This window comes from Hemicordylus capensis, chromosome 2 (genome assembly GCF_027244095.1).
Source record: "Hemicordylus capensis ecotype Gifberg chromosome 2, rHemCap1.1.pri, whole genome shotgun sequence".
In the NCBI taxonomy this organism is placed as follows: domain Eukaryota; kingdom Metazoa; phylum Chordata; class Lepidosauria; order Squamata; family Cordylidae; genus Hemicordylus; species Hemicordylus capensis.
The window spans coordinates 419,246,438-419,266,554 of record NC_069658.1 but is presented as its reverse complement, the minus strand read 5'-3'; the positions used below and the strand labels follow the sequence as shown (position 1 = coordinate 419,266,554).

At 43.7% G+C, this 20,117-nt stretch overlaps 1 protein-coding gene across 12 annotated transcripts in view; it reads left to right on the top strand.

Moving 5' to 3' along the window:
* The window catches only part of STXBP4 (syntaxin binding protein 4), a 219,686-nt gene that overhangs the window by 72,636 nt on the left and 126,933 nt on the right, over positions 1-20,117 (top strand). For all 12 annotated transcript variants that reach the window (XM_053288566.1, XM_053288560.1, XM_053288570.1 and 9 more), the window contains one exon: positions 6,014-6,079. In XM_053288566.1, the coding sequence (XP_053144541.1) occupies positions 6,014-6,079 (66 nt within the window). The remainder of the gene's footprint in view (positions 1-6,013; positions 6,080-20,117) is intronic.

Below are 20,117 nucleotides of genomic sequence, written 5' to 3'. Positions count from 1 at the left end.
AGAATCAGGATAGACAAAAAGAAGTACCTTTTCACACCGTACATAATCAGCTTCTGGAGTTCACAAGATGTGGTGATGGTCACTCATGCTGATTGCTTTAAAAGGTAATAAGATACATTTGTGATGAAGGATAGGGCCACCAATGGCAATTTTCTATTATTTCCACTCTCCAATACAATTCCCTCTGAAATATGTGTTCAGAGACAGTACTAAATAGCTCTGAATACCAGTTGTTGCGGGCGGGGGCTGGGGAGGGATCTTGCCTTCATGCCACTTGTGGACTTTCCAGGAGCATTTGGTCAGCCACTATGACCAAAGCAGAATGCTAGACCAGATGGATCTTGGGGCTGTTCCAGCAGGACTCTTCCTATGTTCTTATGACACAAAACTGCTGGGTTTTTGGCACAGCACTGTATTATTTGAAATGTATAGTTCCACCCATATTATCCCACACAAATTGTGTTGTGGACACTTATTGCTTCTTGATTTCCTCCAGTATTTTTGTTCCTTGCTTTTTTCAGTGTTGGTTTAAAAAAAAATCTAATTAATGCCCCACTTTAATGGCAATGATACATTGCAGCCTATATTTTACTGATGTAAACATTTCAGCAGTCTAGTTTTATGGCCAGTAATTTGGCTCGAGGTAAATATTTCAAATGTGTGTCTCTTCATTATATCACATTGCCTTCCCCATGTGGCTTCACAGTCATCACTGAGGTTAGGGAGCTTCAGACACAAGCTAGTTTTTCTGCCTCCAGCCTACATGATCGATGTGGCTTGCAGTGACGTCAGGCTGTCAATGTACTGCTTTAAGATGCCATTAGGAGGGAAATGCCAATAAAGAATAACAAGCAGGGTCCATTTTTAACAGCGCTGGCAGATCTTTACATTTAGTGCTGTGAGCTAACTACATTCGCTGTTTGTTCATGTGACAGCTACATCCATAAATAAAAAGAAAGGAAAGCACTAACAGCTGTAGGGCATGTTTCCAGAAAGAGGAGGAAGGCAAGAGCTGCAAATTGTGACTATGCCTCAAAGGATGCTGTGTGACTAAAAGGAAGAAACCAATCTGGCTTCTTGCTGCTGTAGAAAGCAAGTGTGTAAGGCTCTGCTGACCAATTCATTTCACTCTGTGGCTTGATTAGTTCCAGGTAGACCCCTAAAACGTAAATCGCTGATATTGATTTGAGGTCTGGGCTGACCATCTAAGAAGCTAGAATGCTGTCACTGCATATGTAGTATATCTTGGAACCGATGGGTGTTGTCGAGCCTCTCCACAACATGCTGCTTGTGCACACACATTTAAGAACGTAAGAAGGGCCTTGCTGGGTCAGACCAAAGCTCCGCCAAGACCAGTGTCGTCTTTCCCACAGTGGCCAACCAGAATCTTTTAGGAAGCCCATAACTTGGGCCTGAAATCCATACCCCCCACCTCCCACAGTTGCTCTCCAGAAAGTGGTGCTCAGTGGCATACTACCTACTTCAGTGTCATATTTGCTCAACATACACAAATGTTAATGAATGGAGCTGAATTAATGGTTGTGCACTGGATTCATGACTTAGACGTTCGTGGTTTAATGAGCATTAAATCCCAAGAATCAGTCCTGGAACACATGAAGCACTACATGAAGAGAGTGTCTCCGGGCATCTGCAGAGTTCTGCTCCCTAAAAATTATAACTGCAACTAGCACCACCCCAGAATCCTTTGAGACTGAAGGAAAACCTCTTAGATTTAAGGGCTGACCTCCAAGCAGGGATGGAGCCCCACACTTCTTGTTCTGAGAACTGAGCAGCAGGGAAGGTGGGTGGCTGTGTCAATGATCGTCACTATTTTTCAAGCCGGGTCCATTTTGACAAAAACCCTTCCATGCGGGAGCCATTTCCCATTGTGCTGACTCTGCACAGTACTGTACTTTTCTTCAGTGCTGCTGGGAAGACCCTTAAAGAGAGATGGAGCCCTCTCTTAAGAGGGAAAACACTGGGAAGGGCTACACTCCCCAGCATCTAGATATGCCTTCCAAGATGGTGCAGGGGCTCAAGAAGGCTCTTGTTTCCCTTAAAGGAGCACTTTCCCTCTCTTGTTAATCTCGGTCCTAAAATCTGCCACAATACAAAAGGCATAGTCATTCTGCTCCTTTGCGATGGATATACCAGCATTTTAAATTTCCCTGTTAGTGACAATCTCAGCCTCTGCTTCCCTGTCAGAAGAATGAGACATGATCTAAGTTGCAGGGAAGTTTACAGGTAACTAATGCCCACTTGGCTAACACAAGATGGTAGCACTTGAGTCAAAACAACTGTCATCCACAATCTGCAAGAAAAAGCCAGCCTTTATTCTTCATCATTCTTTTGCTGATGCTATGTTATGTATAGAGATGAAGAAAACCCATTCTACCATCATCTCCAGATTTAGTTTTATTATTGCTCCCTAATAATGATAATAAAGAGCTGAGTCTCAGAACATATTGGCAGTTGTTCTGAGCATAGCGCCAGCATAGCATAGTGGTTAGAGTGTTGGACTAGGACCCGAAAGATCCGAGTCCAAATCCCCATTCAACCATCAAACTCACTGGGTGACTCTGGGCCAATCATGTGTCTCTCAGCCTAACCTGCCTCACAGGGTTGTTATGAGGATCAAAATAACCATGTACACCACTCTGAGCTCCTCGGAGGAAGAGTGGAATATAAATGTAAATAATAAATTAATCAGAGGGATGGTAGAGAATAAAGATAAAACTACAGTCCCATGCATAGCCTCGTGGAGGCTATGTAGAGTAGGACCTCCTTCCGAGTAAACATGCATGGGAGTAAGACGGGGCGAGGGAATTTTTTTCGTTCATTGTTTGCTAAGCAACCCTGGAAGAGCCCAATGCTGAGGCATAGGATGAGCCTCCTTTTTGCACAACACAATGCAAATAGTTCCTTTACCATCAGAGGCACTGCAGCACACTTACCCAACCCATTCCTGCACACAATATTGTTGCACTGAGAAGTAGTTTTTATTAATGATTTCTTTTTTCGGATGTGCCTCATAATGAAGCCACAATTGGGGGCTTGGCTCACGCTGTGGCAGTCTCTATGCACGACTGTTCATAAAATAAAATAAAATAAAATAAGCCTTGCTTTTGATGATGGGTGCCTGTAGGAATGGGGTAGTGGGTCATTGTCTTTGTTGCAGAGGCAATGTACATGCTGTTCTTGTACATTATTGCATGACCACTGAAACACTGGCGTTGGGGGCAGGTGGTTGTGGAAGGAATGAAGTTACCACTTCTATTTCATTCAGGCCTCAGAGCAGCTGTCAGATGGGAATATCATGTTGCCAGGCAGTGACAGATTGATTGATTTCTTCAGTATTTAAAGGTTGGGCTGTATGGCAGGATGTTCGTTCCTGCTGTCACTCTCCAAATCCATTTTGTCTTGTCTGTTGTTTGCCCTCCTTGTCCCAGGCAAAAGTGTTTGTGTCTTGGGCTGAATCTTAGATTGATGCAACACATTGTTTAGTCCCATGTGGCAGCCTGTCTCCTTTTTGTGAGTGAGTGAGTGAGGCAAGGGCTGCTGCCCTTCCTGGAGAGTTTCACTTGATGATGACCGTGTACCACGACCGGGGAGGTCTGTGGGGAAGGCAGGAGCTTCCCTGCCTTCCCGGGCAGATGAGTGTCATCGTCTTTGTCTTCGACAGAGTGTGCACCCACACGAGTGGTGGTGGTGCTGCAAAGGTAAAGGCTGGGAGTGGGAGGACTTCCCCCCCGCCTCCCAGAATGCCCAGTGCCATGAGTGTGGCGGCTGCTCTCAGCGTGGCTGTTCTCTCCCCCTGGCTCACTGTCGGAAATGGCAGCGGGCTAGGCGGAAGCCTTTTTGCCCGGGGTTGATCATTCACTCCATCGCCTACCTAGGTGAAACATTCATTTTACCTCCCGTGAGTAAAAAGGTTGGGCTACCCTCTTTTGGAGCAGCTGGGAGCCCTCTGCTCCGGTCGACACGGGCTGCCTCGGGCAACCCAGTGCTCAACTTTTTAAACCCAGCTTTTTACCAAGGTAAACCTGTTGTTCGACCTTGGTAGGCGATGATGTGGATGATGCCCCCACCCCGGCCCAGATAAAAAGGTTTCCACCCAGCCCACTGCCATTCCCAGCAGTGAGCTGTGGGGAAAGGGTGGCCGCGCCAAGCGTGGTGCTCATTAGAGCAGCCATCGCGCTCGTGGCGCAGGGCACTCTGGGGTGCGGGAGGGGGGAGTCCTCCAGCTCCCAGCTTTTGCCTTTGGCTAGTGTTGGCATGTGGCAGTGCGGAGGCAAAGATGCCGCCACTCATCTGCCTTTCCTGCCGACGTCCCCAGCAGCGGCGTGAGGTTGTGAGAATGAGCTCTCTGCATTATCGTGTCACTCAATGAGTGCTGCTAGCTTGTGCTCTGCTGGTGGCTCCTGGGTGCTCTTTGGATACAGAATCTGCTCTGTTCAACCATTACCCCTGCCACCTCCACCAAACAGCATCCTCTGGTAGGGGTCCTCCCTTAGTTGCCATACAGTCATACCCCAGGTAGGTTATCTATTCAGTCCCCTGCACATATTGCCAATGAGCAGAATAGCTAGGCAACCTCTCTAAAAGTCACCCATAAAACAGGGATTTTAAAAATTAACACTTTTTGATTCTCTGCCATTGCACTATTCTGGAAGACAGATTTGATTGCCTCTTCTGTCAGAGGCAGCAGCAGCAAGGGCAGTGGGAAGCTGAAACAAAAGTCAAAAAGTTGTTGTTTTATCTAAATCTGTGTAGCACTGAGCATTGCACGTTAAGGCAGGGATGTCGATTTCCTACATTCTCAAAGATCACCCTGTTCTCTAGTCAGCAGTCTGGGGAGCTGGACAATCTCACTCCCTCATGGAAACTTGGGGTGCATAATAAAATTGGTATAAGCAGCAGTAAGAGCTTCATGGTTTAGGAGCACTTTTCTCTGATAGAACAGGGTTGGTGATGAGGGGCAACTGAGGAACACAGACCTGCCCCTTCGGAGGCCGTTTGGTAATGGTCCTCTACCTTTCCGGAATTATGTAGCAATAAAATGCATGCAAAACATTCGGAGACACTGTGCTTCTCTTGTAAAATTGCGAGCCATTTCTTTTAACCACATCTTGGATTAGGACCAGGTAAAGTTACTTCGAGGACTACATTGCCTGCCAGTTATCAGTCTCCTTGAAGGGATTCTAGGAACATAGGAAGCTGCCATATACTGAGTCAGACCATAGGTCCATGTCGCTCAGTATTGTCTACACACACTGGCAGAGGCTTCTCCAAGGTTGCAGGCAGGAATCTCTCCCAGCCCTGTCTTGGAGATGCCAGGGAAGGAACTTGGAACCTAGATGCTCTTCTCGGAGCGGCTCCATCTCCTAAGGGGAATACCTTACAGTGCTCACACTTTTAGTCTCCCTTTCATATGCAACCAGGGTGGACGAACAAGACCAGCTCTCTTCTCTCTTCTCTCTTCTCTCTTCTCTTCTCTTCTCTTCTCTTCTCTTCTCTTCTCTTCTCTTCTCTTCTCTTCTCTTCTCTTCTCTTCTCTATAAGTGCTGTCTTTGACATCTAAACCGAAAACACACAGTCCCATCCAGGAATTATGGCATTGCTAATAAGAGATTGGCAACTTTCCAGAATATTATATACAAGGAATTGTGAAAAGGTGATTTCCAGAACATAGTGCAATACCTTCCAAGGTCACTTATCCAAATATATTGGAGAAAAAACATGTTCAGTTTTTGAAGTAAGAAGAGACAATGAGATGGTGTTACTGAATAAAGCGACTGGCACATCAGAGTGAACCCTGTATGATGGAGTGCTCCATTTCCTAGGCAACCCAACTTGTTTTCTGGTGGCTGCCCAGGGGGTTCACTTGCATTTCAGCTGACAGTGACATTGCCAGTCAGATCTTCATGCATCAAGTTAACACTGAATTAAAGGGCAAGGGGAAAGATCTTTGGAATTTATGGCTTAACTAACCTTTCTCTTTTTGTACTAACAGGAAGAACTGGCTGGATCTGAACGCATGAGAAAACAACTAGCTGAAGAACTGCAAACTACCAAGCAAGTAGGTGGAATGCCTATCAAGTATGTGACCAGAGAGGGAGTTTTCTTCTGTGGAGGCATTTCTTGCTATGTTGATATACTTCCTGGATGTTCCCCTTTTGTCACATTCTTGTATCTAATTACAAGGTTTACAATTTTAATGGTGCCTCTTATGAAAACATAATTAAGTGCTGAAAAGTGTGTGTGTGTGTGTGTGTGTGTGTGTGTGTGTGTGTGTGTGTGTGTGTGTGTGTTCATTAATGACATTTATATACAATTTTCAGCCAGACCTCCCAAAGTGATTTATATTTTAAAAAATGAATGAAAAATGTATACATGCGTACACACGCCCACACACTATACATAGTCTTCCCAACCCCAGTCCAACACTGTGTTCTGCTGGTTCTGCATTTTTTGTTGTTTTAAGGCTGGATTTACAGTAAACATCCTGGAATCTACTATACGTCTCCTGCCAGTTTTTAATTTTGTTGTAGTATTTAAGAGTTGCTGACTCTCTGAACAAAAGAAACTACTACATACTGATTTGATGGAATCATCATTTTACAATGATCATTCTATAGAATCATAAGACTAAAAAGGATCCAAAGATCCCACCAGACCTCCTCTGAGCCCACACCATCCCTTCACACTAACCAATTCAACTAAATATAGAATACCAGTGCGTATCCAGATGGTTTCAGCATGAGGATTTGAAAGTGCTTATTCAACACTTTAGTTCCCTGTGGTCCAGATGTACAATATGCTTCAGACCACAGTCGTCCCTGGTTAGAAGGTTCTGGTGCAGCCCATGCAGATTGCAGGGCTGGTTACCTTTGAATGTGGGAAAGTTGGGAAGGAAGGCAGCAAGCTACCTTCCTTTTCCCAGGATACATCCTACAGACCTATTGGGAGAAGAAGAAGCTGCAGGGCCAGTTCCAGAACTGAAGGAGCCCTTTGCAAGGGGCCCACTGGTGGGCCTTCTCGTTCCTTGGTGCAATCCCCTCCCCTTCTCTTGGCAATGGGTGTGGTGGCACATGGGGGTGTCTATTTTCCTCCCATGTCTGTTACCACATTCACCTCCAAGGACAAGATAAAGAGCCCACCCAGCTGATCGTTGCCAGTTAGTAGCTGAGTACCTGTGGGGTAAGGACCGGCATTAGCAGTGGAACCATCTTGGGCACATGGAGCCTCGCAGCTGACTGAAAATGCCATGTTTTGTGTTGTGTTTTTAATTAATTAATTAATTAATTAAATTAATTAATAATGTGTTGACACATGCCCAGGGAAGCTGAATGACAGACTAGAAGGGTGCCAAAATCAGAGTCAGAAGCCCTCTTCAGGCATTCCAAAACTGAATACATTGTACCCAGATATGGGGAAGGTGAGGAATAGGACCACACCAGCTAGCCACACCCCTGGCACCTGCATTCTACAGCCTTGCCCCCTGCTGCCTCCAGATTCTGGGCTTTTCTGCAGAAGCCAGCTCGGAACCCAAGGAGAGCTTCTCCCCATGTTTTGGAACGCTGACCATTCCAAATCACAGGAAGGAAACACTTGCCAAGTTTAGCACTTGTCTTCCTAGACAAGCACTGGCCACGAGGCGAGCAGCGGGGGTGATTACAGAGTGCACGGCCAGCAAGAGCACACTCAAGTTGCCTGTTAATGAAAAGGCTGTAGTGAGCAAGGTGCTTCACCCCAAAACTCTAGGGGCCAGTTTGGATGATGCTTCTGCCACAGAACTGGCCTACACAGTTAAGAAGTTCCCCCATCCTGATATCTTTACCAGATGCGCTGATGTCCTCCCAGCACATTCCTTTCTTGTATGGTTGGAGGGGGTGTCCAAACCACCTCTCTACACACACTCCTTCTTTGAGAGGCAGTTCGCACAAACCACCTTCCCACTATGTGGTAAAGAAGCATGTCAGAATGCATTAGGACATCTTGTAAAGATGTTAAGAGGGGTGCTTTCTCAGTGCATCCCTCTTCTTAATCACGTGGCCAATTTTGGGATGGGAGTATTTTCCAAACTAGCCCCAGGTGGCCCAAGAAAGTGTGGGAAGCTGCACGGTACACGGGAAGACATTTTAAAACTCCTCAAAAATAGTATCAGTGGTCACCATGCCAGATAATTCATGTTGTTTCAACTATTAAATGTGGTGAGCAGTTAGCTCAAAAGCATGCAACAATTACTTCCCTTCTCCAGACCTCTCAGAAAGAGAATGTTCTTGGCCCGCTTGCACAAATCAATGCCTCCAGCAGGACATCAGATGTCGTTAAAAAAAAAAAAAGAATGGTGTTTTACCTGTTCTTAGGCAATCAAAGCCTTTATTTTCCTCGCATATCCCCTATGGAAATCTCAATTCAAAATCATATGTGCTTTAGCATATATTGAATTAACTGGTATTTAGACTATAGGACATCCAGAGATTCAAAGCACCTCATATTACTCTAAATTTCTTTGCAGTACTGAAAGAGTAAAAGAATGTCATATTCATTACTTTTATATTGCTGTGTTGTATCTGAAGAAAGGATCATAAAACCAGTTAATGTCAACTGCAGGAAGCTGTGCTTCCAGTGATTGTATTTCCCATTTCTGTTATGCAAGGTTCTTGATTATTTATTTGACAGCATTGTCTGGATACTGTTTTGAAGATCAGTTTTCCTGTGATAACTCTAGGTCTTCACAAAAGGGATTTTCCCAAGAGCACTGGATCCGATTTCTGATGCATAAATAAGACTCAACATTTAAGTTTGAACAATAATGAATAAAATAAGATGACATTTCAGTGTATTATTATTATTATTATTATTATTATTATTATTATTATTATTTTACACAGTCAGACAGGTGTTATTGACTGGTTTGTTTTATCCAGACATCGAGTCCTTCCCAAGGACCTGGGATGACTGAATTTTATTGTCAATTGTTATAAATATCGTCGCAGAATATAGGCTGTTCCCAGTAAAGCTGCTTTTTGTAATTGGCTGATGGTGATTTCTGTGGCCCCTATGGTGTTGAGGTGCTCTTCAAGGTCTTTTGGAACTGCACCCAGGGCGCCAATTACCACTGGGATTATCTTGGTCTTTTTCTGCCACAGCCTTTCAATTTCAATTTGTAGATCTTTGTATTTTGTGATTTTTTCTATTTCTTTTTCTTCTATTCTGCTATCCCCTGGTATTGCTATGTCGATTATTTTGACTTGTTTTTCTTCCTTCTCGACTACAGTTATATCTGGTGTATTGTGTGGCAGATGTTTGTCTGTTTGTAGTCAGAAGTCCCATAATATTTTTACATCTTCATTTTCTTCAACTTTTTCAATTTTATGGTCCCACCAATGTTTGGCAACAGGTAGCTTGTATTTTTTGCAGATGTTCCAGTGTACCATCCCTGCTACTTTGTCATGCCTTTCTTTGTAGTCAGTCTGTGCGATCTTTTTACAACAGCTGATTAGGTGGTCCACTTTCTCATCTGCTTCTTTACAAAGGCGGCACTTGCTGTTTGTGGTGGATTTTTCGACTTTTGCTCTTATTGCATTTGTTCTTAGTGCCTGTTCTTGTGCAGCCAGTATTAAACCCTCTGTTTCTTTCTTCAAGTTGCCATTCTTAAGCCATTGCCAGGTCTTGGTGATGTCTGATTTTCCACTTATATTGTGCAAATATTGACCATGCAGTGGCTTCTTTTTCCATTTTTCTGCTTGGTTCTTGATTTGTTCTTTCTTGTAGGCCTGCTTTGTTTCATTGGTGTTGAATAGTTTCGCATTATTGACCATTTGAAGTGCATCTTCTTCACTGTCTCTTATATATTCTTCAAGGCCTCTTTTCTCCTCCTCTACTGTTTGATGGACTTGCAGCATTCCTCTTCCACCTGAGCTGCGAGGGAGGTATAGCCTATCGGCATCACTGCGGGGGTGCAGAGCATGATTGATGGTCATGATTTTCCTGGTCTTACGATCTAGCGTCTCTAGCTCTGCCTGGGTCCAGTCTATTATTCCTGCAGTGTATCTGATAACAGGTATAGCCCAGGTGTTTATGGCTTGTATGGTGTTCCCGCCATCGAGTTTGGACTTGAGGATTTTTCTAACTCTCCTGATGTATTCACTTCCAATTTTTCTTTTCACTTCAGTGTGTGCAATGTTATCAGCCTGGAGAATGCCCAAGTATTTGTAAGGTCCTTTCTCTTCCAAGTTCTTGATCTTGCTTCCATTGGGCAGTTCTATTCCTTCTGTTTTTCTTATTTTCCCTCTGGTCATTATTAATGCAGCACACTTGTCTAGTCCAAACTCCATTGCTATATCACTACTGAATATACAGACAGTGTTTAGCAGTGATTCGATTTCTGAGTGGGACTTTCCATACAACTTCAGATCGTCCATGTACATCAGATGGTTTATTTTACTTGATGTTTTAGATGTTTGGTATTCGAGGCCTGTTTTGTTTAGTATTTGTGAAAGTAGGGTCATGGCGATTACAAACAAGAGAGGGGATAGTGAGTCCCCTTGGAAAATGCCTCTTCTAATGCTAACCTGTCCAAGCGTCTCGCCATTGATTGTTAACTGTGTACTCCACATGCTCATTGCTTTTTAAATAAATATCTGAATGTTTTTGCTGACACCAGTTATTTCTAAACATTTTAGTATCCATGTGTGAGGCAATGAATCGAAGGCTTTCTTGTAGTCAATCCATGCAACACTTAGATTTGTTTTTCTTCTCTTGCAGTTTTCTAATATCTTTTTGTCAATCAGCAGCTGGTCTTTTGTGCCTCTGGTGTTCGGGCAATTTCCTTTCTGTTCAACTGGAAGCTGTTTGTTAGTTAATAAGTGTTGCATGACTTCATCTGCTGTTATTCCAGTTCATAATTTGAACATGGTTGGCAGGCAGGTTATCGGTCTATAATTACTTGGAACTGCCCCTTTTGCTGGGTCTTTCATTATGAGATGAGTTTTCCCAGTTGTTAGCCATTGTTCAATATCGCCTCCTTGCAAAGTATGATTGAACTGTTTTGATAGTTGTTTATGAAGGCTTGTTAGGTGTTTAAGCCAAAAGCCATGCAGTTCATCGTCGCCTGGCGCAGTCCAATTTTTAATTTTCTTTGCTCTTTCACTTATTAATTCTGGTGTTATTATTAGATCTTGCATTTGTTGGTTACATTTTTTGACCTTTTTCATCCAGCCTGCTTTTTTATTATAATCTATTGGATTGTCCCATAATTTCCCCCAGAATTGCACTGTTTCTTCTTTATTTGGTGTTTCTACGTTTCTTGCAGTTTCTTCTTCTATGCTTTGGTAGAAACGTCTCTGATTTGACTGGTATTGGGGATTCTGCCTGTGTTGTGTAATTCTGGCTTCGTATCTGCTAATCTTCTTTGACACTGCTGCTATTTCCTGCTTTATTATTTCCAGGACTTAGAATTTTCCTTGAATCTAGGTGGTATTTTTGGATCAGATACTGTTTGGTGTTTTCATTCTTCAGCTTCTTGTCTTTCATATCTTTCAATTTACTAGCATCTGATCTAAGCCTGGCGATTTTATTTTCTAATCTAATCTTCCATTTAGGTGATGTACTGCTTTCTTTTTTTACAGGTCCACTGATCTTATATCCGAGCTCTTGTGTTGTTATTGTTGCTGCACTGTACATTAGTTGGTTTGTTTATTGCAAATTATTATTAGTTGGTTTGTTTATTATTATTATTATTATTATTATTATTATTATTAGTTGGTTTGTTTCTTGCAAGTTGTTGTTGTTGTTATTTGAGTTGTATACCGCCCTTCCAAAATGGCTCAGGGCGGTTTACAATTATAACAAACCACTAAAACAGTAAAGAGCTAAAACAAATTAAAAAACAATATAACAATTAACAATTTAAAAACATTTTAAAACAACAATTAAACAATTACAGTGATTAAAAATCCCAAAATCGGATTTTGAATTTTAAAACAGACTAAATATTAAAAGCCCCAAAATTTAGGAAGCTGAGAAAGCTTGGGTGAAAAGATGTGTTTTCAGGTCTTTTTTGAAAATTGCCCGAGATGGGGAGGATCGTATCTCAGCAGGGAACGCATTCCACAATCTCGGGGCAGCGACCGAGAAGGCCCATCTCTGTGTAGCCACCAAATGAGTTGGTGGTAACTGGAGACAGACCTCCTCAGATGACCTCAATGGGCGATGGGTCTCATAATGAAGAAGACACTGTCTTAGATACCCAGGGCCTAAGCCGTGTAGGGCTTTGTAAGTTATAACTAGCACTTTGTATTTTGTCCAGAAACCTATTGGCAGCTGGTGTAACTCCATCAGTAAAGGAGTAACATGGTCTCTCCGAGATGACCCCAGAGACCAACCTGGCTGCCGCGTTCTGAACCAACTGAAGTTGCCGGACTACGTACAAAGGCAGCCCCATGTGGAGCACATTACAAAAGTCAAGTCTGGAGGTCACCAACAGATGTACCACAGTTTTGAGGTCATTGATCTTGAGAAACAGGCACAGCTGGCGTATCAGCTGGAGCTAATGGAAAGCATTCCTGGCCACCGACTCAACCTGAGAAACCAGGAGAGGTGTGAATCCAGAAGTACTCCCAGACTGCGAACCTGTTCCTTTTGGGGAAGTGTGACCCCATCTAGAAAAGGCAGATCAGATCAAAATCGTCTTTAGAGTTCTGACCCCTCACAATAAGTACCTCCGTCTTATCTGGATTCAGCTTCAGTTTATTTTCCCTCATCCACCCCATTACTGCTTCCAGGCAGGCATTTAGGGAGGATATGCCAGCTCCTGAAGAAGCTGACATGGAGAAGTAGATCTGGGTGTCATCAGCGTGCTGGTAACACCCAGCTCCAAATCCCCTGATGATCTCTCCCAGCGGTTTCATGTAGATGTTAAAAAGCATTGGAGAAAGTACGGAGCCTTGAGGGACACCATACAAAAGTTCAGATTTCGAAGAGCAACAGTCTCCAATCGACACCATCTGGAATCTATCCGAGAGGTAGGAGCAGAACCACTGTAGAACAGTGCCTCTCACCCCCAACCCCCTCAGACGTTCCAGAAGGATACTATGGTTGATAGTATAGAAAGCCGCCGAGAGATCCAAAAGGAACAACAGAGTCACACTTCCTCTGTCAATTCCCAATTGGAGATCACCCATCAGGCCAACCAAAGCAGTCTCCACCCATAGCCCACCCGAAAACCAGTTTGAAATGGGTCTAGGTCAGGGATGGGGAACCTTGGCACTCCAGCTGTTTTTGGACTACAACTCCCATAATCCCCAGCCACAGAGGCCAATAGCTAGGGATTATGGGAATTGTAGGCCAACATCTGCAGGAGTGCCGAGGTTCCCCATCCCTGGTCTAGGTAATCAGTTTCCTCCAAGACCGCCTGGAGCTGAAAGGCCACCACCTTCTCAATTACCTTGCCCAGCCATGGGAGGTTGGAAACAGGCCTACAATTGCTCAACTTTGAGGGATCTAATGCAGGCTTCTTTAGAAGAGGTCTAATGATTGCCTCCGTAAGACAAGGAGGCACCCTGCCCTCCCCTGGGAAGTGAATTTGAAAGTGCAGCAGAAATATGTGAGACTTCCCAGAGACTGTTTGTTTGTTTTATTATTTTTTAAAAAATTCTTGTATACCGCTTCCTCCAAAGACTCTAGGCAGTGTGCAATAATAGCAATCATTAAAACAAAAAAGGGCAAAAGCCTGGAAAAAAAGGTAGGTCTTAAGAAGTGCCTTAAAAGCCACTAAGGAGAGGGCTGAACGAGTTGAGGGGGGAGGGTTTTCCAAAGAAGAGGGGTGGCCACAGAGAAGGCCCTCCTATGGGCTCAGGCACCACATACTACACCAGGGTGTGGGACACTAAGGAGAACCAACTAAGAAGACTTCACAGGACGGGATACAACTGGTCAAGAAAGGCGATCCCAGAGATATACAGGTGCTAAGCACATAAGGGTTCTGTAGGTGAGAACCAGCACTTTAAATTGGACCTGGAAGTGAACAGGCAACCAGTGCGGCAACCATAAAAGAGGTGTAACACTATCAAATCTACGGCCACCCATGAGAAGGCGGGCCACTGCATTGTGGACTAGCTGAAGCTTCTGAATCATTTTCAAAGGCAACCCTAGGTAGAGCGCATTACAGTACTCCAAGTGAGAGGTAACCAAAGGCATGAGTTATTGTTGCCAGGGCCCGCTGGTCGAGAAAAGGCCGTAACTGGCAAATCAGCTGAAGCTGGCCAAAGGCACCCCTGGCCATGGCCTCCACCTGCTGTTCAAGCAGGAGCCACGAGTCCAGAAGAACCCCCAGATCACGAACCATTTCTCAAAGGAAGCACAATCCCATCCAGAGATAAACTCACACACGACAGTTGGCCAGATTGCAAACTGAACAAGAGCAACTTGGTCTTGGAGGGATTAAGCCTGAGCTTTCTTTTGGCCCATCCAGTTCCTGACAGCTTCTAGGCTCTGAGCCAGCACATGAATGGCATCACCTATTTGGCTGGGGGTAAGAGATATAAAGCTGAGTATCATCAGCATATTGATGAAAATTTACCACAAACCAATGGATGACCAGGCCCAGTGGTTTCCTGTAGATGTTAAAGAGAATAGGAGCAAGAACCGAGCCGTGTGGAACCCCTCAAGAAAGGAGCCAGGGTGCAGAACACTCACTCCCAATCAACACCAACTAGAATCAACCAGTGAGATAGGACTGGAACCACTGAAGAACAGTGCCCCCAAGGCCCAGCCCACTTTGGTGTTCTAGAAGGATAGCATGCCCGGTGGTATCAAAAGACACTGAGAGATCAAGGAGAACCAAAAGAGGTGTACTTCCCACATCAAGGTTACAATAAAGGTAGTCCAACAGGGCGACCAATGCAATTTTAGTGCTGTGCAGAGGCCTGAAACCCAACTGGCAAGGGTCCAGATAATCAGTTTCCTCCAGCACTCTCATCAACTGAGCACCTTCTCAAAAATCTTATCAAGAAAAGGAAGATTGGAGATTGGATGATAGATATCCAGATTGTTAGGGTCAAGAAAAGGCTTCTTCAGGAGAGGGTAGACCGCCGCCTCTTTCAGGGCTGACGGAACAAACCCCTCCCGAAGAGAAGAAATAACCGTCTCCTGGAGCCAGGAAAGAACATTCCCCCTTGCAGCCCTAACGAGCCAGAAGGGACAAGGGTCCAGGCTAGAGGTCACTGTGTCCACGTTGGTGAGAATCCTGTCCATGTCTTCAGCTTCAACAAGCTCAAAAGTATCCCAGATACTATCCCAAGACCCAGCCTCCATTACCTCAACGGATACCGAGCAATTGGAGTCCAACTCCGACTGAAGCCCAGCAACTTTATCAGCTAAAGACCTGGCAAACATATCACAGCGGCCAGATGGAAGATCACCAGAATATCCCTTCCTAGCAGAGCGGGTGATTCGGAAAAGGGCCGCCAGATGGGAATCCGCTGACACAATAAGCACGGAGAAATGAGCAGAATTTGCCGCTCTTATCACCACTGTATACTCCTGAACACAGGCAAGCAACTATGCTCAGTCAGCTTCTGTTTTAGTATTTCTCCAGTAGCGCTCTAGGCGTCTTTTGGCTTGCTTCATCTCTCGAAGTCCTTCAGACAACCAAGGAAGTCAAGATCTATGAGCCCTACAAAGCCGCTTAGGAGCAATCTCGTCAAGTACCCTCATAGCCCTGATGTTCCAGGCCTCAATGAGTAGCGCTGGCAAATTGCTTACCAGATTGCTGCAAAACTCCTCAAGTGCCCTCTGAAAACCATCAAGATCCATAAGGTGCCTAGGGCGAACCATCCAAATAGTTCCATTGGCCCTGTGAAGGGAAGGAGTGTCAGTGATCCGCAAACAAATTAGGGAGTGATCAGACAACGGCAAAGGACAGATGGATAAGTCCCCCATTTTAAGATTGCGTCGCCACTACTCAAAGACAAAAACCAGGTCTAAAGTGTGACTGTGAGTTGGGTCAGAGATAAGTTGCAACAAGCCCATGGCTGCCATGGAGGCCATGAAATTGTCGAACCTTCGCCCAGGGCCGACAGGTTGAAATCACCAAGAATAAAAAATCTGGCATTTGTAACCAGCAGGCCCCTCAGCAAGGTTGAGAAGCTCAGGAAGGATTGAGGCTGGGCATCAGGACAGCTGGTACACAAGCAGTAGCCCAAGCTTATCACAGAGACCCAGCGTCACAAAAAGGCCATTGAACCTGCAGGGCAGGGCCCTTCATCGATGCAAGATTTTCCATATAAATCACTGCCACTCCACCTCCCTTGCTAAGGCCCCGGGGCTGATGGAACACACGGAAATGTGGCAGACGGATCTCGGATAAGGCAACATCGCCATCACGGCCCAGCCAGGTTTCCGTAATACAAACGGAAACTTTTTCACAGAAAAAGATTTCATATTTAGTAATCTGCATTCGTATGTCAATACAGTATTTGTGTATTTCTTCAAAATGTAATGTTGACATATACAACACAGTTCAGTTCGAGTTAGAACGATGGCACAAAACAGTTTGATAAGCACAGAAAGTAAGGTGGTTGGACTGTGCTGCCAGATTCCCTGATTCAAGCCCCATAGCAACTTCTTTGGCTGAGGAAGTAGCTACTGTTCACTTTATGCAAGCCTTAAAAACTGCCCCTCATTCTTCTTTTAAAAAAACAACAAAAACTTGTCGTGGGAACACCACAGTATAAGAAGATATTATTATTACTCTTGAATTTATATAAATATTGTTTGTGCTTTCTGTTGAGATCAAAGAGGATGACCTAGGATTTCTGTGGAGTTCTGCAATCATATCAAATACAAAAAGAAATGTGTAAAACTTTCAAACCTCAACTTTTTGACCAGGCAAATTGTCCAGGGGTTCTGGGTGGGGGGAGATAGGAGCCAAGGGGCATGGCAAGAACATGACTAGAAGTGCCAGAGGTAATAGCTGCAATGCCGGGTTCATGGTATTTCTGCCCGCACACATTTTCAAACTGAAATTTTGGCACTTCTCAGGCCAGTACCAATTTTGTCAGTGCAATGCTTCACACAAAAAGTGATTGCCAGCTGTTTTCTATGTGGATTAGACCTCATTACTGGTTTCTCAAACTGACATTTGTCTGCAGTATAACTCCAGCACAGGCAAAGTTAAGATTATGTTGACATGCATGACTAAGACCCCGTTTAAACTGTACACTTGTGCAACATGGTTACCACTTCTGCATAGTTAGAATCCTCTTCCATAGTGGTCATGTCTGCGTTTGATGTTGAAAATAACTATGTAATTTACCAAGCCATGTGGCTTGTAGTTCCTGGTTCTAGCTCTTACCACTGTGTTGTATGATTCTTACTATACAAAATGGCAATCGCAGTATAGAGGTAAGAAAAAGATTTGGTGGTACAGGACAAATCTTCTGCTACTCTGTATTGCTGTGGGCATCAATCAGTTAAAAACTTGCTTTCAGTAAGGGAATTCCCCTTTATTGAGCCCTTTCTCACCATCGGTGAGAAGGGCTATCGGGTTTGTGGGGAATAAGGCTTCTGAAACTTAACCACCCCTGAAGACGATCGTTGGGTCTGTGCTGTGCGCGTCTGCATGCAAACATGCAGATGCTCTTCCACGGAGCTACAGCCCCGGACGGAGCTACAGCCTCGGACAGGCCTTCTCGGTTGCTGCCCCGAGATTGTGGAATGTGCTCCCTGTGAGATATGATCCTCCCCATCTCTGGCAATTTTCAAAAAACACCTTAAAACCCATCTTTTCTCCCAAGCTTTCTCAGCTTCCTAAAAAAAGGGGGGGGGGTTTAATCTCTGGTTTACTTTTAAATTGTTCTTAAGTTTTTTGTATATGTTTTTAACTGGTTTTATGTTATTGTTAACCACTCAGAGACGAAAGTTTGGGGCGGTGTACAAATTTGATTAGATAAATAAATAAATCCTCTGAGGGGAATTTTTTTTAAAAAATTATTGTTAGATTTATATACTGCCTTTCATGAAAGCAATCCCAAGGCAGTTCACAAAGACTATAAAAATTACACAATTTAAAATATTAAGCTAGTATAGAAAAACATAGATTTGACTAAAAAGATGTAAAATACAAGCACAATATAACCATACAAAATACAAAGAAGCAGCAGTAGGGACAATCATATAAAAGCCTGGGTAAAAAGCCAAGATTTCACATGCTTTCTTAAAATTGTGATGGAGACCGAGGAGTGAATAGCCACTGGGAGAACATTCCAGAGACTAGGAGCAGCAACAGAGTAGGCCCTGTCCCGTGTACGGCAATATCTTACAGTAGCCAGTGCTCACATGTAGTCACCTCTCCAAATGCAAACCCAAGTGGGCCTTGGTTAGCAAAGGGGATAATTCGTGCTCACTACAACAAGACCAGCTCTCCTCCCTTCCATCTTCTCCCCCCCCCCCCACTTTCCTGTTTGGGGCACAGAGGAACGAATACATCATAATCCAGCAGTAGGGATAAATGATAGTTTAAGTCACACTTTCCCATTCAAGAAAGGGAAGTAAATAAATGAAGCAAATATTTGTCGAGCCATTCTTGGTGCTATAGCAACTACCTTTCATCTCTCATTTACTTTAACCTTTTACCAACTTTGGTTTTTAAAACATCTTTTTACTGTTATTGAGAGCTCAGCATTATGATGACCTGTTGAAGTCAATAATAAAAAGTCATAATTACTACCAGATTAACCTGCTTTGGCCAGACCTGTCTCTGCAAAAATGGAGAAAAGTACTCTCTGGAATAGCTTCCAAGGAACCACAGTGCAGGTAAAGGTAGCTGCAAATGAAGGCTGTCTGCTATATTAAACTTTAAAAAAAATATCCTTGAGCCAGTAGAAACTTGAAATATGCCATTTAGATTATTTTGTGTTAATTTTCATGGAGACCTTTTTTGGCAGGGCACATTAAATTATTATTATTATTACATTTATATCCCACTCTTCCTCCAAGGAGCCCAGAGCAGTGTACTACATATTTGAGTTTCTCTTTCACAACAACCCTGTGAAGTAGGTTAGGCTGAGAGAGAAGTGACTGGCCCAGAGTCACCCAGCTAGTTTCATGGCTGAATGGGGATTTGAACTCGGGTCTCCCCAGTCCTAGTCCAGCACTCTAACCACTACACCATGCTGGCTCTCTTTGACTTGAACCATTAAATTTGCCCCGTCATCACCTTTTGTTCCTTTCAAATCATTCAATGACTTACAAATCACTACCAACTGAAAAGGTTAATCAGAAGGAGCTTTTAGAAATGCTTACTGAAATGTGCAGGAGACCAGCGATGGAGCAGTTTTGAGAGCAGCATGAGAGTTTCTTCTATCTTCATTTAGATTTTAGATGGAATTGAATCAGCCCAAGCCTAAGGAATGTTTCATATAGTACAGTTTCCTGCAGAGATTTGAAGTCATTTAGAACCTGTGCAAAGGCACATATTTAATCTATGGATCAGAGAGGGAAAGATATGTGTACTATATTTTCATATAAGTGACATACATAGGTTTTCCCGACTACCAGATCAAGCAGCTGCTGTGTATGTTGGCTATTTGGGCCTTGCATTCATGGCATGAACCATCATATTTCATATATGATGACATTAACCGAGGTTCAAAGTGAGCTACCGATCACAATGTATTTTATTGAAATAAAATAAATAAATTTTATTTATTTCCAGTAAATAGGTTAGAATAAACCAAGAGAGGTCAGTTCAGTTGTCTGATGACTGATCTTGCCACATTTCAGGCAGTTTTGACGGATGGTTTGTATTTTATTTCACAGGGTTGTTGTGAGGAGAAACTTAAGTATGTAGTACACCACTCTGGGTTCCTTGGAGGAAGAGCGGGATATAAAATGATGATGTAGTAGTAGTAGTAGTAGTAGCAGCAGTAGTAGTAGTAGTAATAATTAATAATGGCATATAATGGTGGAATGCAGTTTTTACACCAATTATAGAGGCACTACTGTCATTGCATAATCTTTGTTTTTATGAGGTGTCCAGATCTTGTAAGATTTGCAGAGCCAAACAGAAGCAACCAGTTGAAGCAGAACAAGCAGCATTCATCTGAACA